General features: G+C 34.9%; 1 protein-coding gene across 6 annotated transcripts in view; it reads right to left on the bottom strand.

Annotated features, from left to right (window-relative positions):
* ADAMTS6 (ADAM metallopeptidase with thrombospondin type 1 motif 6) overlaps positions 1–12,065 on the bottom strand; it is a 148,057-nt gene that overhangs the window by 63,670 nt on the left and 72,322 nt on the right. For all 6 annotated transcript variants that reach the window (XM_027635080.1, XM_027635076.1, XM_027635077.1 and 3 more), the window contains one exon: positions 5,441–5,587. In XM_027635080.1, coding sequence (XP_027490881.1) covers positions 5,441–5,587 — 147 coding nt within the window. The remainder of the gene's footprint in view (positions 1–5,440; positions 5,588–12,065) is intronic.

Consider the following 12,065-nt stretch of genomic DNA (forward strand, 5'->3'; position numbering starts at 1 on the left):
ACTACAGATAATCACATAAATATCTGCAAAATCAGGACATAAATAATAGAAATTTGGAGTGTATGTTTAAAATTAAAATGATCTTGAATATAATTACTCAATGAAAACATGCTTGTATGTTAGGGAAACTCAGATGCAACAATCATGTCCTGATAAGAATCTACTTCTTTCCAATCTTTTGTGCGAGACTGACTCTACATCTTATTACTGCTCTTTCATAGCAAAGACTCTCTAATTTTGCACCATCTTTTCATCACACTCAATTTTTCTTTTGCTGGTGGTAGTAATTTGCTATTTCTTTAATACGTACTTTTCTCCAAACTTTCCTGTGTTCTAAAGCATTATTTTATTCACTGGAATAATTACCCAGCAGTCATATTAAATCAGATCTATTGGTTCATCTATAAAAACCATGCCTCTACCAAAATCCGGTCGTAACAATTTGGGAGATATTAAGCTATAAAATACTGGACCAATTATTTATTTCATCAAACACTCTACAAATAGAATAGTTAATGAAAATCTGCTGATGATTCTGCCCTTCACAAGGGCCTAGATACAGAGTAATACTTGCAAAGTCAACACTCAAAACCACGCTGCCACCCCAGGATCACAGAAACACCTGGGTCTTCTTTTAACTAGGTAGCTTTTTAAGTAAAACACAAGTTTCAGAAATCTACAGCAAATGAGGAACACGTTTTTTATTCAGTTACCTGTGGGGAAAAAAAAATCCTAGTATATTTTAAAGAAAAAGAACCAAATTATAATCCAAAGTTTATCTATATAATACTGTAGATCTGTAGAGAAAGATATGAAATTTTTATGTGATTGATGTGATCTTTCAAAACTAGTCTTGGCTTATCCTTTTTTTTAGAAGTTACTTTACATTTCTGGAGTACCAGTGAACTGGCATATATAGACGTATCCTATATGTATCCTGCATATCCACTTGTATGTTTAAGATTCTTGGTTAGATGACGTCTGCACCGGAACATTGAATACCTTTTTTTATATTGTCTGCATAGGCTTGCTTGGACCAAGGTAGTTTTTTTGGCTCCCTTCCAGACAGAGAAAGGTGTCCAATATCTAAATCCTGCCGTAGGGCAATTGTAGAGACTCTCTCAAGAATTTCCTGTGATAGATCTTACTCAAACAGTTTAAAGACTCTTGGTTACCCTCCATCTTCGAAAGACTTTGAAAGACAGAGATGGCCATTTGGCTTCTTCTAACACCTTCTCCTATCTGATACTGACAAGATAAATGAACTATGATCCCAGAAATCACGTCGTTTTTGTTATAACAAAACACAGAAGTAACTGAATAAAGAATTGTAAGTAGAAAGTTCTCTTATATACATCTAGCTATCTGAATGGCTCCATAGGTATACCGTATAAATATACGATGAATATAATGAAACTTGCAGGTTTTATATAATATATATTATATACATACATATGCTGCATTGAATGAAATTTATATTAATTGGTATTCAGTCGCAAAAAATAATTTTAGGGTTGGTTCATTTCTCTTACGAAGAGATATCAAGGGTTTCTACTCCTCTCACAGGAATCTCTGTTCTCTGACACTGCTCTCCAAGCATTCAATTCTCAGACAGTATTTCTTTAATTAGATCCATACAATGTTAGTGAAATTTAAAACCATTGCAAAGTACTTATGAACAATTCAGTTGATAAACTGAATTACGTCAATCTTTCATTCTACCTAAAAGCTTGACAGACAACAGCTATTATAAGCTTGACAGACAACAACTATTATATGCTTCAAAAAATGTTTTCCCCAGGAAAAAAATATTTTCTTTGGCCATTTCAGCATCTGTACTGACTGACCATCCTTGCTAAGAGTTTTGGTAGATCTATTAGCACTACATAGCTTTGCTTTGTCTTACTGTCATCCTTTGAGCCATATTATCCTCTATGCAGCAATCCTGCAAAATAATTTGATTTCCCAGCTAGTGCCTCACTGAACTGGTATCTTCCAAGTGATACTTAATAGTTACTCCTCAGTGCAAAACTGCTCTCTTAGGTGGTGACCCAAGCTGGTAAACTAGTAAATCCACACTAAACTACCTTACCATATAATACTGTGAACACATAATGACCTTCTATCAAAATTCATTCCAGTTGCATTAACCTGGTGCTATGATGGCCCAGCCCAAACTTCTACTCAGATCCAAGGAGACAAATCAGGCATTGTGTTATGTCATACAGACTCACAGCCCCAGGTTTCTGCTTGGGTATCTGCATTTCACACCACCATGTTCTATCCTTCTTGTTAGACATAGCTAAATGAATCCTAAACCAGCCATACTAATTCCCAACAGAAAAAAACGCCACTTATCTTACTTGTTCTAGTCTACTCAGTCCTGTGCCAGCTGTTTTGAGGATGAAGACGCTCTTCTAGAGGGAAAATTGAAAGAAAGGGTGCAGAGTCTAGCCTCTCTGGAGACACAGATGACATCATCTATCAGCTTGAGTTCTATAGCCCTAAATCAGCATTTTCCTCACCTGTTGCTAAGTTATGAAGAAATATGAGGAAAAAATAAAGAATAATTTTTTCTGTCAGGATGCAGACTATTCTGTTCTTATAAAAGCAGTCAAGGAAATGTAGCCACATGAAACTTGCTATTTTTCTTTGCTTCTTGCTAACTGTTCACTACCTGCAATTGAAATGTATCTGCTCCTAGAGTTGTTCTGCTTTCCGGAAAGGTGTGAATTGGTAAAAAAAAGTGATCTTGACTTCTGACAGTTGTCCCTGCAAGTACTTGTGTAACTCTACCAGCTTCCTGCTGTCATTGAGATGGCACAAATGCTGGTGAGAATAGCAGAAACTGGAGAAAAACCCTACAATTTTCACTATTCTACCTTATGAAACAACAAATCAAATATTTTAGGGGAAAAAAGTATCAATTCATTTATAGGATATTAGAACCACAGACAATAATAAGCATAAATGAGAAATCTGACATATTTAAAAACAGATTGTGGAATTAGTAGATGAAAGAAAAGTTATCTTTGACTCTTACTAAATTATTTAACACAGTATCCTATACAACTGGAAAATCTATAATAATTACAATGTGTAAAATAATGTTTATCCAAGGTGGCTTTGGAAAAAAAAATAACATCTACATTCCAGGTTACAAAAATACAGCTAAAATATTATAAAAGATAATTTATTATTGAATCTGCTATGTGTAGGTTTTTGTTTTACTCTAGCTCAAATATCACTTAGTATCTTCAGTAATGATTTTTTAATGAAATCCACAGATGGTAGTAATTCAAGTAGAATTGCAAACACTTGCCATGATAGAAAAGTATGTCAAAAAACCTGAAAAGATTAGAACTACGGGAAGAGATTCAACAGAGTACTCTTCTGGCTTTATGCTAATATAGCTGCAATTTCCCTGGCATCCCACAGATTTAAAAACGAAACTTAACCAGAAATCAAACCTAGGGAATGGAAAAGAAGAATGGAGATGCTAACAGTAAATAATAAAATAAATAAATAAATAATAAAAACCACAATTGAAACAAGAGACAAGATAAACATGTTTTTAACTGGCAATATAAATTTGAAAGATTACTGCATTCATCAGTCTGAAATTTGAAACTGTGCAGGAACATTATGAACAAATGACGAGCTCCATTATATTTACAATGTAATACAATCCACAGAATATTACCACATTTCTTCTCTAAACCTATAAATACAAAATGACTCCTTAGCTATCTGTTGAATTATAACTTCATCAATAGACAGCTTATGGTCAGGACAATTACGAGATTGAAATGGAGTTTTTCAGAGGAGAGAAACAAATAGAAGTAAATGAAACATGAAGAAACAAACTCCCAAATGCTACAAGAAAATACCTGAACTGTAAGCTTACAATCGCAACTATGAAGCTGTGAAATAATCTCAAAAGAGATATGAAAATCACACTCTTTGTCATAGTTAAATGAGGCTTCAATGACATACTGAAAAGACTACTAGTGGAAACAGCATTGAATTAACATAAGTAATTTGTAAGTAATGTAAGTAATGATAAAATAAAACTACAACACATTTTTTAAATAATAGTAGTGTTAAATAAATACATATATACATATATATATCTCCTTAGAAAACCAAATGACATTCTGAGAAGCCTGTATCACACACACATATACATAAGGAGGACTTAATGTGCTTTATTTTAGACACTAATCTTAAATGTACGAGTTCATAAAACCATGTGGGTGCACTGTTCAGTGGCATGATACAAAATGCCTTAACCTATTACAGTAACTGATGAGAAGTTTTCTTCCCCTGAATAGCACCACCATTAAATGTCTGTCTCTGCTCACTAACTCTATGGGGAACTGAAGCACCTCTTCAGCCCAATTCAGTGATCCTTCACATTTGAACCAACCCAAAGGTATTGGTCCGGATGGTTCCCTCTAGATAAGATTCAGAATACAGCACTTTATTCTGAGGTTAGATCCCTGAAAGAGGAGGAGAAGCTCATTTTATTCTTAGTAGTCTCATGGTTAGAAACTTGACTGGTTTAAGTCCATCTCCTAAAATACAGTAAGTGCCAGAATTACTGAACAACCTTTATTTCTTAAAGGAATGATTGTGCTGATTACACTGAACCTACCAACAAAACTGCCATTTACCTCCAGTAAAGTCCATCTTCCAGCATTTAAAAAAATCTGATATTAAACTGCTTTCAGTGAACTGATAGTTATGTATTTGTCTTCCACGATTTAAAACACACAAAGTCTTCATTATGCATCATCTATACCAATGTATACATTGATATGAGCACATTTTGGTGAATAACATATTTTGACTTTGGATTTTCTCATAGGGAAATTTCAGGTAGCAATCTACTTCTGGATAAAAATCACCAAGAAATGGTAATAGAGGTTAACACAATTTTAAGGTATTAATATAAAGACCTATGCCATTCTCTCCTATAATCTCACCAACGGTATCAAAGAACACTGATAGATAAAAACCCAAAATACTGCATGAAAAACATGTTAAGAGTGAAACGTACAAGGAACAGGGTCATAACCTTCTTCCCTTCATTAGAATTCCTCACATTATGTATGTATGTAAAAAATACACTTCTCAACATTCATAGACAAATTCTGCCCATCTCTATTTCTCACCTCAGATTAATGAAGTAATGAGGTACGATCAGCACTTCAAAATGTTTTGAGAAGATTAAAAATGAGAACTGTTAATGTGGCGAATTGAGCAAAAGAAGCTTTTGCCATTTCACAGAAATGTAATCTACAAAAAAAAGACTTTCTATAATTCTGTCTGTTCCTTCTAAAAATGTATACAATCACAACACATCACTATATCTCTACAATTGATCCCAAAAAGTGTAAATTTTTTGAAAACTCATTTTTCTTGAGAGATTACTTACTCTAAAAAACTGGTGATGTAATCCCGACTGCAGGCTGACCAAGAGAAAGGATTGGTGTTTGCTGTAATATGAGCTGCCATTAGCTTTGCTGCTTCATGACCTTTGGTCCCACAGGAATTTCCAATCCCATCATGATTCATACCAAAACTGCTCAAAAGAGGAGGAGAGAAACAGCCCATTACTTTCCTACAGCATCAGACATCTCTTAAAACATAAAGTCACCTTTACTGAAATCATGCTTAGTATAGGAGAACTCTTAAGTGGAGAATCAGGATCAGTTAAGTTCTGTTTAGTTTATTCAGATCTCAGGATACAGCACGACTACATAACCTTTTCTTCCATAGACTTTTGAAAACATTATTTATCTTCTAAAGCTTTTAAAGAAAACATAACAGTAGTCTGGCAAGATACAAGACTTTAATATTACCCTGAGCTTCAATACAATGAGTAGTTTCACCTCTTCAGCTGATCATAACCACCTACAAGTGCAAGATTGGTAACCAATCCTCCCAAATCCCATTAACTGCATGGATATAAGAAAAAGAATATCAGTGAATGATGGGTGTTTCCTAGATGTTCAGGAAGGACTTCACCATCAAAAAAGCATTACTTTCTTGCCTATGGGATGTCTCCCTATGGAATATCTAGTCTGTAGCAATGACTGTATGTATCTGGTTCAGTTCATGATATCTCACAAACACGGAAAGCCATATCCATCGGAAAGGTCTGACTGGTGCCTCAAACAATGACACAATCAAATAAAGAATATTCCTTGCATATAAAAAATACAGCTTTAATTAACTCATCTAAGCAATGTATAGAATGCAATGGAATTTTCAGACTCATGTTAATTCTTATGATCAGTCTTTAATATCTATATATATTATGGGAGGAAAGAGCTTAGATGTCCAACGTAACAGACCAAACAAGTATTTTACAATGAAAAATGTGCTTTATTGACCTGTGCTCAATGGAAATAATTTCTTAGAATTTGGGGTACTTCAAACAGAAACATTTCCTTCTGAATTGTCTCTGGAGAATTTCTGAAAATAGAAAACCTTAATTTTTAATAAAGTCCATAAATTACTCCTTACGAAAATTTATTGGATCATGCAGACAATTTCTCATATCCATTTTTCCCTAGTTAGTGTATTCCATTTGTTAAAAAAATTACAAACTTCAGCAGTCTGGGAAATACATTTTTATCTTTTGGGCATATAAATAAAAGAACAAACTTCATAGTTTAATAAATTTCCTTCTTCTACCAGTTCTCCCTATGCAAAAAATTATGTTGCTGACAGTGGCAGTGGTATGTTTGATAAAAAGCACATCTGTGAATGGAAGCTGCAATTTCTGATGCATATAGAAACTCAACACCTTTCCATGAGCCAGTGGTATTCTCATTTTTTATACATATTCATTCACCTAAATCATCTATCCCCTTCCAAGACTGCGTTTCTACTTGCCCCTTCTGAATTTAGGATGAAATTATCATTAGGTGCAGGTAGTTTTTTCTGATGTTTGTAGAGAGGTCTTACAATTACTGTCATCTCTTTCCAAAAATAGTGGTAGCATGCCACTGCAGTCCAGTAATTTGCACTCCTATGGGCAGGACTGCAGATGGAAACACATTTCTGACAAAATTACCAGGTTTATTTCCATCAGAACATGCTGGTTATATTTGGCCATCATTACATTAAACCTGGGACTTTTACAAAACCATGTTTGCAACTGGATTGGCATGGAAAGACAGGAAACATAAAATACTCTTTATGGAGCCACTGTTACAATTTACCTACCTTTTTCAAACTCACCAAACATAAAGAGATTGTATTTCTTTCACTGGCTTAAAAAGCGTATCTAAAACTACCAGTATAATTTTGTCTTTAAAAGAACAGCCAAATAAGTGAGGAGAGAGTGAAGTCTTCTCAGGTGGCACAGAAGTTATTCTGTGAAGTTACCTTTCCACCTACCATCTCAAGGAAAGATGTTTAACTCAGCAGCTCCTGGGTTTTTTGCAAGAATTATGGCTCCTCATTTCTCATGTCAAGAGAGCACTTACTTGACATTTAAGAATGTCAAAGCAAAATTGCAAAGCAGCAAGACTAAGAACTTTAAATTTATAACCGAAACTCATCTGCAAATTAGCTGTAGTTTTTAAACATCTTAGAAAAGGCAGCACATTCTACTAGTGCTCTGTGCCTGTTTCATTTACTAACATCTGTAACTGAAGAATTTTTTTTTCCCTTGGCCATCTTATATCTGAAAAAATTATCTGAGAGAATTATCTGTAACACACATCCAGCTTAAGACCCAAGCTCAAAAATCACAGGGGAGATAAGTAATGTCAGCTGCACTGAATAAAACAGCAACAGATAACCAGAGACCCTGGAGTATGAGAGGGAAGGATGTGAATGTAAACTTGTCTACCCCTTCTTTATCTTGCAAAAGAAAAACAATGCAGGTCCCTACAATTTCATTTTGTTACTGACTTGTTCGGTGGTTCTAAACTATGATGGTTACGGTTGCCAAAACATTTATTGCTGATATATATGAAATGACAGCAGTTATTTTTGTGAGACAGCCAGAATGCTTCCATTCTTATTATCCAGAGGCTTAGGATTCCAAGAAGACAGATCCAAACCAATCTGAATGCATCTCCATACTCTGCATTGAGGTTTATTTTGTATATCATGTACTTTAATAGCATTGAAGTTACCTGAAATGTGCTGCTTAAGTAAAAAGCTTCTTCTAAACCAATTATGTCTGCTATCCAACTGTAATACTAATTATCTACATATCATACCATTTCCTAGCTTTCTCAGGGTTTGGAAAATTCAGAAATGCAGTTTCCTAATGTTTCATTTCTCTAAAAAACACAGGGTATGTTAATTTTTTTGTCTCTTACAGATTCATGAGTTACATGAATTTGACCTCTTTTTTTTAAAGCCGTGTCTTTTATTTTGCTCTGCCAATTGTTTAACAGCATAAAGAGAAATGTGTCAGAGACTGAGAACTGGGAATCAAGTGAGGCAGAAAGTTACAGGAACAGAAGCAAAAGAAATACTGTAAAGTCGAGCATTTCATCTTCTTGTCCATTACCTGAAGCTGCTTTATAGCTCCAAAAACTACATATAAGTCTTCAACAAAAAGAAACCTTTCTTTCTAAGAAGAAAAAATAAACTTTAACCTTAAGGAGTTTTATGATACTAATTATCTGTATTAGGAGATAAACACACACGGTAAGAGCAAAATGAGCCATTTTTGAGTATCTTGACTGTAGTACAGTGCTAGAACTTCCTCTAGTGTCTCAGCATGTTAACAAACTGACCTAACATTTACGAAGAATGAAGGGCAGTGAAGGGTCATAAAGTGAACCACTGAAGAATACTTCCAAACTTTCTAACTGTAAATCTCTACTACAATCCACAGATGGAAGGCATGTTTGAACAAGTATTCTTGTACTTGACAGAAGAGTGTATCGTAATTTGCTTGGAGAAACTGACAGATACAACTTTTTCATAAACATTTTATTAATTTATTTTGGTAGTGTTTTGTACTTATTCTCAAAACTGTTAAAAACGTGTCACTTAAATCTCTCTCTCTATGCATTTCATATAGCTTAGAATGTCTATTTACAGCCTACATTGAAAAACTAAGAAAACTTTCAGCTTCCCTGCATCTGTAAACATAGCCATGGCTTTAATATGCCTTTTCTTAATAAAAGTAGAGCAAATACAAGGATGGAAGATAATGAAAACTATCATGTTTCAGCATAATTTTGTTTAACAAAATTGTGAACACAACATACTATTAAAGAATAATAGATTTTTTTCTCTAGAATGTCAGAGCTATGAACTACATAGAAAAAAACCACAATTTCTGTGTGGACATACAGGTTAATTTTATTAATTACTCTCATGTCTACTAGTAGTGAAATATCTGACAATTCCTACAATGTTATGGTAAATTTCAGAGAATATACAATCAAGATTTTATTGTTTTTTCAGTAAAAAAGGTCAGCACTTTTTCTTTACTTTTATTAAATATTTCCCCATACCATGTCTTAACAGAGAATTTTCCTCTTTCTATGTAGCCCTCCATACATTTCTAGCCAATGTTACAAAAGTATTGGTTATAGCTTCTTAACAGTGTGCGAATTGCAACTCAAATGAGTTTCATTCTTACATAAAAATTTTAAAATATTGTATTGAAGAATCAATTTATTTTAATTTAGGATTCCAAACATTGATAGCATTTATTGAAACTAGCTAATATTGAATATTCCTCAAGAGAGGAATCATGGCTAATTAGTTACTTTACTTCCCATTTTCATCTCTTAACATGGATTTTAACCTTAACTGCAGATTTCCTCCATTTGGATATCATTCTCTGGTTTGGAGCATCCCGTATCATTTGTTCTGAAGTAATGCAGAATTTTACACTTTGTCTTTGGTGAAACTTATTAGTTCCATAAAAACTTGGGAAACAAACTAATTCAATAATGTAGCTTTATAACAAGCACACCTGTTATCAAATTAAACATAATTTCAGCATACTTCTAACATTTTTCCCACTTATTTTCTAGGTACCATTCTTCTCTGAGTTATGTCTGATGACCAAACAGCCCATCAAATACAATTTTTATATATGAGCATCATTTAGGATTAAATAACGCACAGGGCTCTAAAAAGCACAGCAATTTCTAATTTATTAAAAAGAAAATGCAGCCTATTCAGAAATCTGAACTTTCTTAGGGGGAAATGACAGACTTCTACAGGAATATCAGAAAAAAGTGGAGCACAAACTTTTCCTGTAGTACACTGTCACAGCTATCCAGCCTTCATGCCACAAGAGTAACATCAAGTAAGGCTTGTGTACTACACAGAACCACAGTACAGATGCATCAGGTTTTTGTACTGCAGGTCAAAGCAGAAACTATTGGCTCCAACCAGAAAGCAAACTTCTAAGCTCAGATTTCCTCTGGAAATTCAAGATGCCTTCAAGGTTATGATAACCTTCCACTTCACCCCCATTTATTCTTTTTGTACATTAGTTAAGACCAGTGAAGTCTTAATACATTTGTTTTCCTTGATAAGAATGCTTTAGTGTAATAAAAAATATTTTAGTATTGTAAATTTTAAACTTCAAATAATATTTCACAGTTATTTAGACACAGACCTTTTTAATATTTTAAATATAAACAGGTCACAAAATTGGTTTTTTTGCCTTATGTTTATGACATTTCATTTTATATGCACATCATTAAAACTGAAGTTCCAATGAAAACTTTTTAATACCTGCAATATTAAGCAGGCATAAAACAATGTTCTTTTAACAAAAAAGACTGGGGCAGGGGATAAGGGTGAGGGGCTGAGAAGGTAAGAAAATAATTGTGTATAGTTTTATGTAGCTTGTCCAGTCAAAAACTGGACACATTTTAGTTAGGGTTTTTTGGTTCGGTGTGGTTTGTTTTCTTTTGTTTTGTTTTCTTTTTTCAAACTAAAAAAGTTGGTTAAACTGTCCCTAAAAATTCAAGGCATTCTTCTCAGTCAATCCTAGGCACCTAGCAGGAATAAGTTTAACCAGTGTTCTGGTTGTTATTGATGTTTTCATACACTGTAGATTTAAGACAGTCTGTCAGACCTGTTATAGTTGAAGATGTAAGACATCATCATCATAGACAAAACAACGATGACAGCATCAGCTGGAGAGCTGACAGGAGGTGGTATTAGTACAATTCCTACTAGCTGTGTTTCAACTATTTTTGAAAAAGCTACTATGACGTTTGGCGTATGTGTTCTTAATACCTCAGATTGAAGTACTGTACGAATTGTACAAGAGTTGTACAAGAAATACATTCCTTGACACATCTCTGAGGGCTGCTGGGTCTGCAGTTTTCTTCTTCCAGAAAACTAAAACTCAGATCCTGATATGCAGCCGAGGTTTGAATGACTGTGGTGAGTTGACCCTGGCTGGATGCCAGGTGCCCACCCCTCCCTTCCTCAGCTGAACAGGACAGAGAAAATATGAGGAAAGGTCAAGATAGAGACAGGGAGAGATCACTCACCAGTGACCATCATGTGCAAAACAGACTCAACTTGAATGAAACGCGCTTAATTTTATTACCAATCAAATCTGAGTAGAAGAATGAGAAATAAAAACTAAACCTTAAAAAACAGCTTTACCCCCACCTGTCCCTTCTTCCCAGGCTCAAAGTTACTCCTAAATGAGAAATGGTCATTACAGTCAATTTATCATGCATCACCTTACACTCTTCCCTTGCTCCAGCGTGGAATCCCACCCACAGGAGACAGTTCTCCATTAAATTCTCCAATGTAAGTCCTGCTACAGTGTGGGTCCCCCATTGGATCACAAGTCCTGCCAGCAAACCAGCTCCAGTGCAGGCTCCTCTCTCCACAGGACCACAGGTCTTGGCAGGGGCCTGATCCAGCAAGGGCTTCCCATGGCATTACAGCCTCCCTTCAGGCAGTCACCTACTCCAACATGGGGTCCCCTTCGTAGGTTGCAGGTGAATTTATCTGCTTCTCTGTGGACCTCCATGGGCTGCAAGGGGACAGCCCTGCCTTACCATGGGCTTCCCCACAGGCTGCAGGAGAAATCT

Source organism: Corapipo altera, unplaced genomic scaffold, assembly GCF_003945725.1.
Source record: "Corapipo altera isolate COAL_440 unplaced genomic scaffold, ASM394572v1 61411, whole genome shotgun sequence".
NCBI classification, from domain to species: Eukaryota; Metazoa; Chordata; class Aves; order Passeriformes; family Pipridae; genus Corapipo; species Corapipo altera.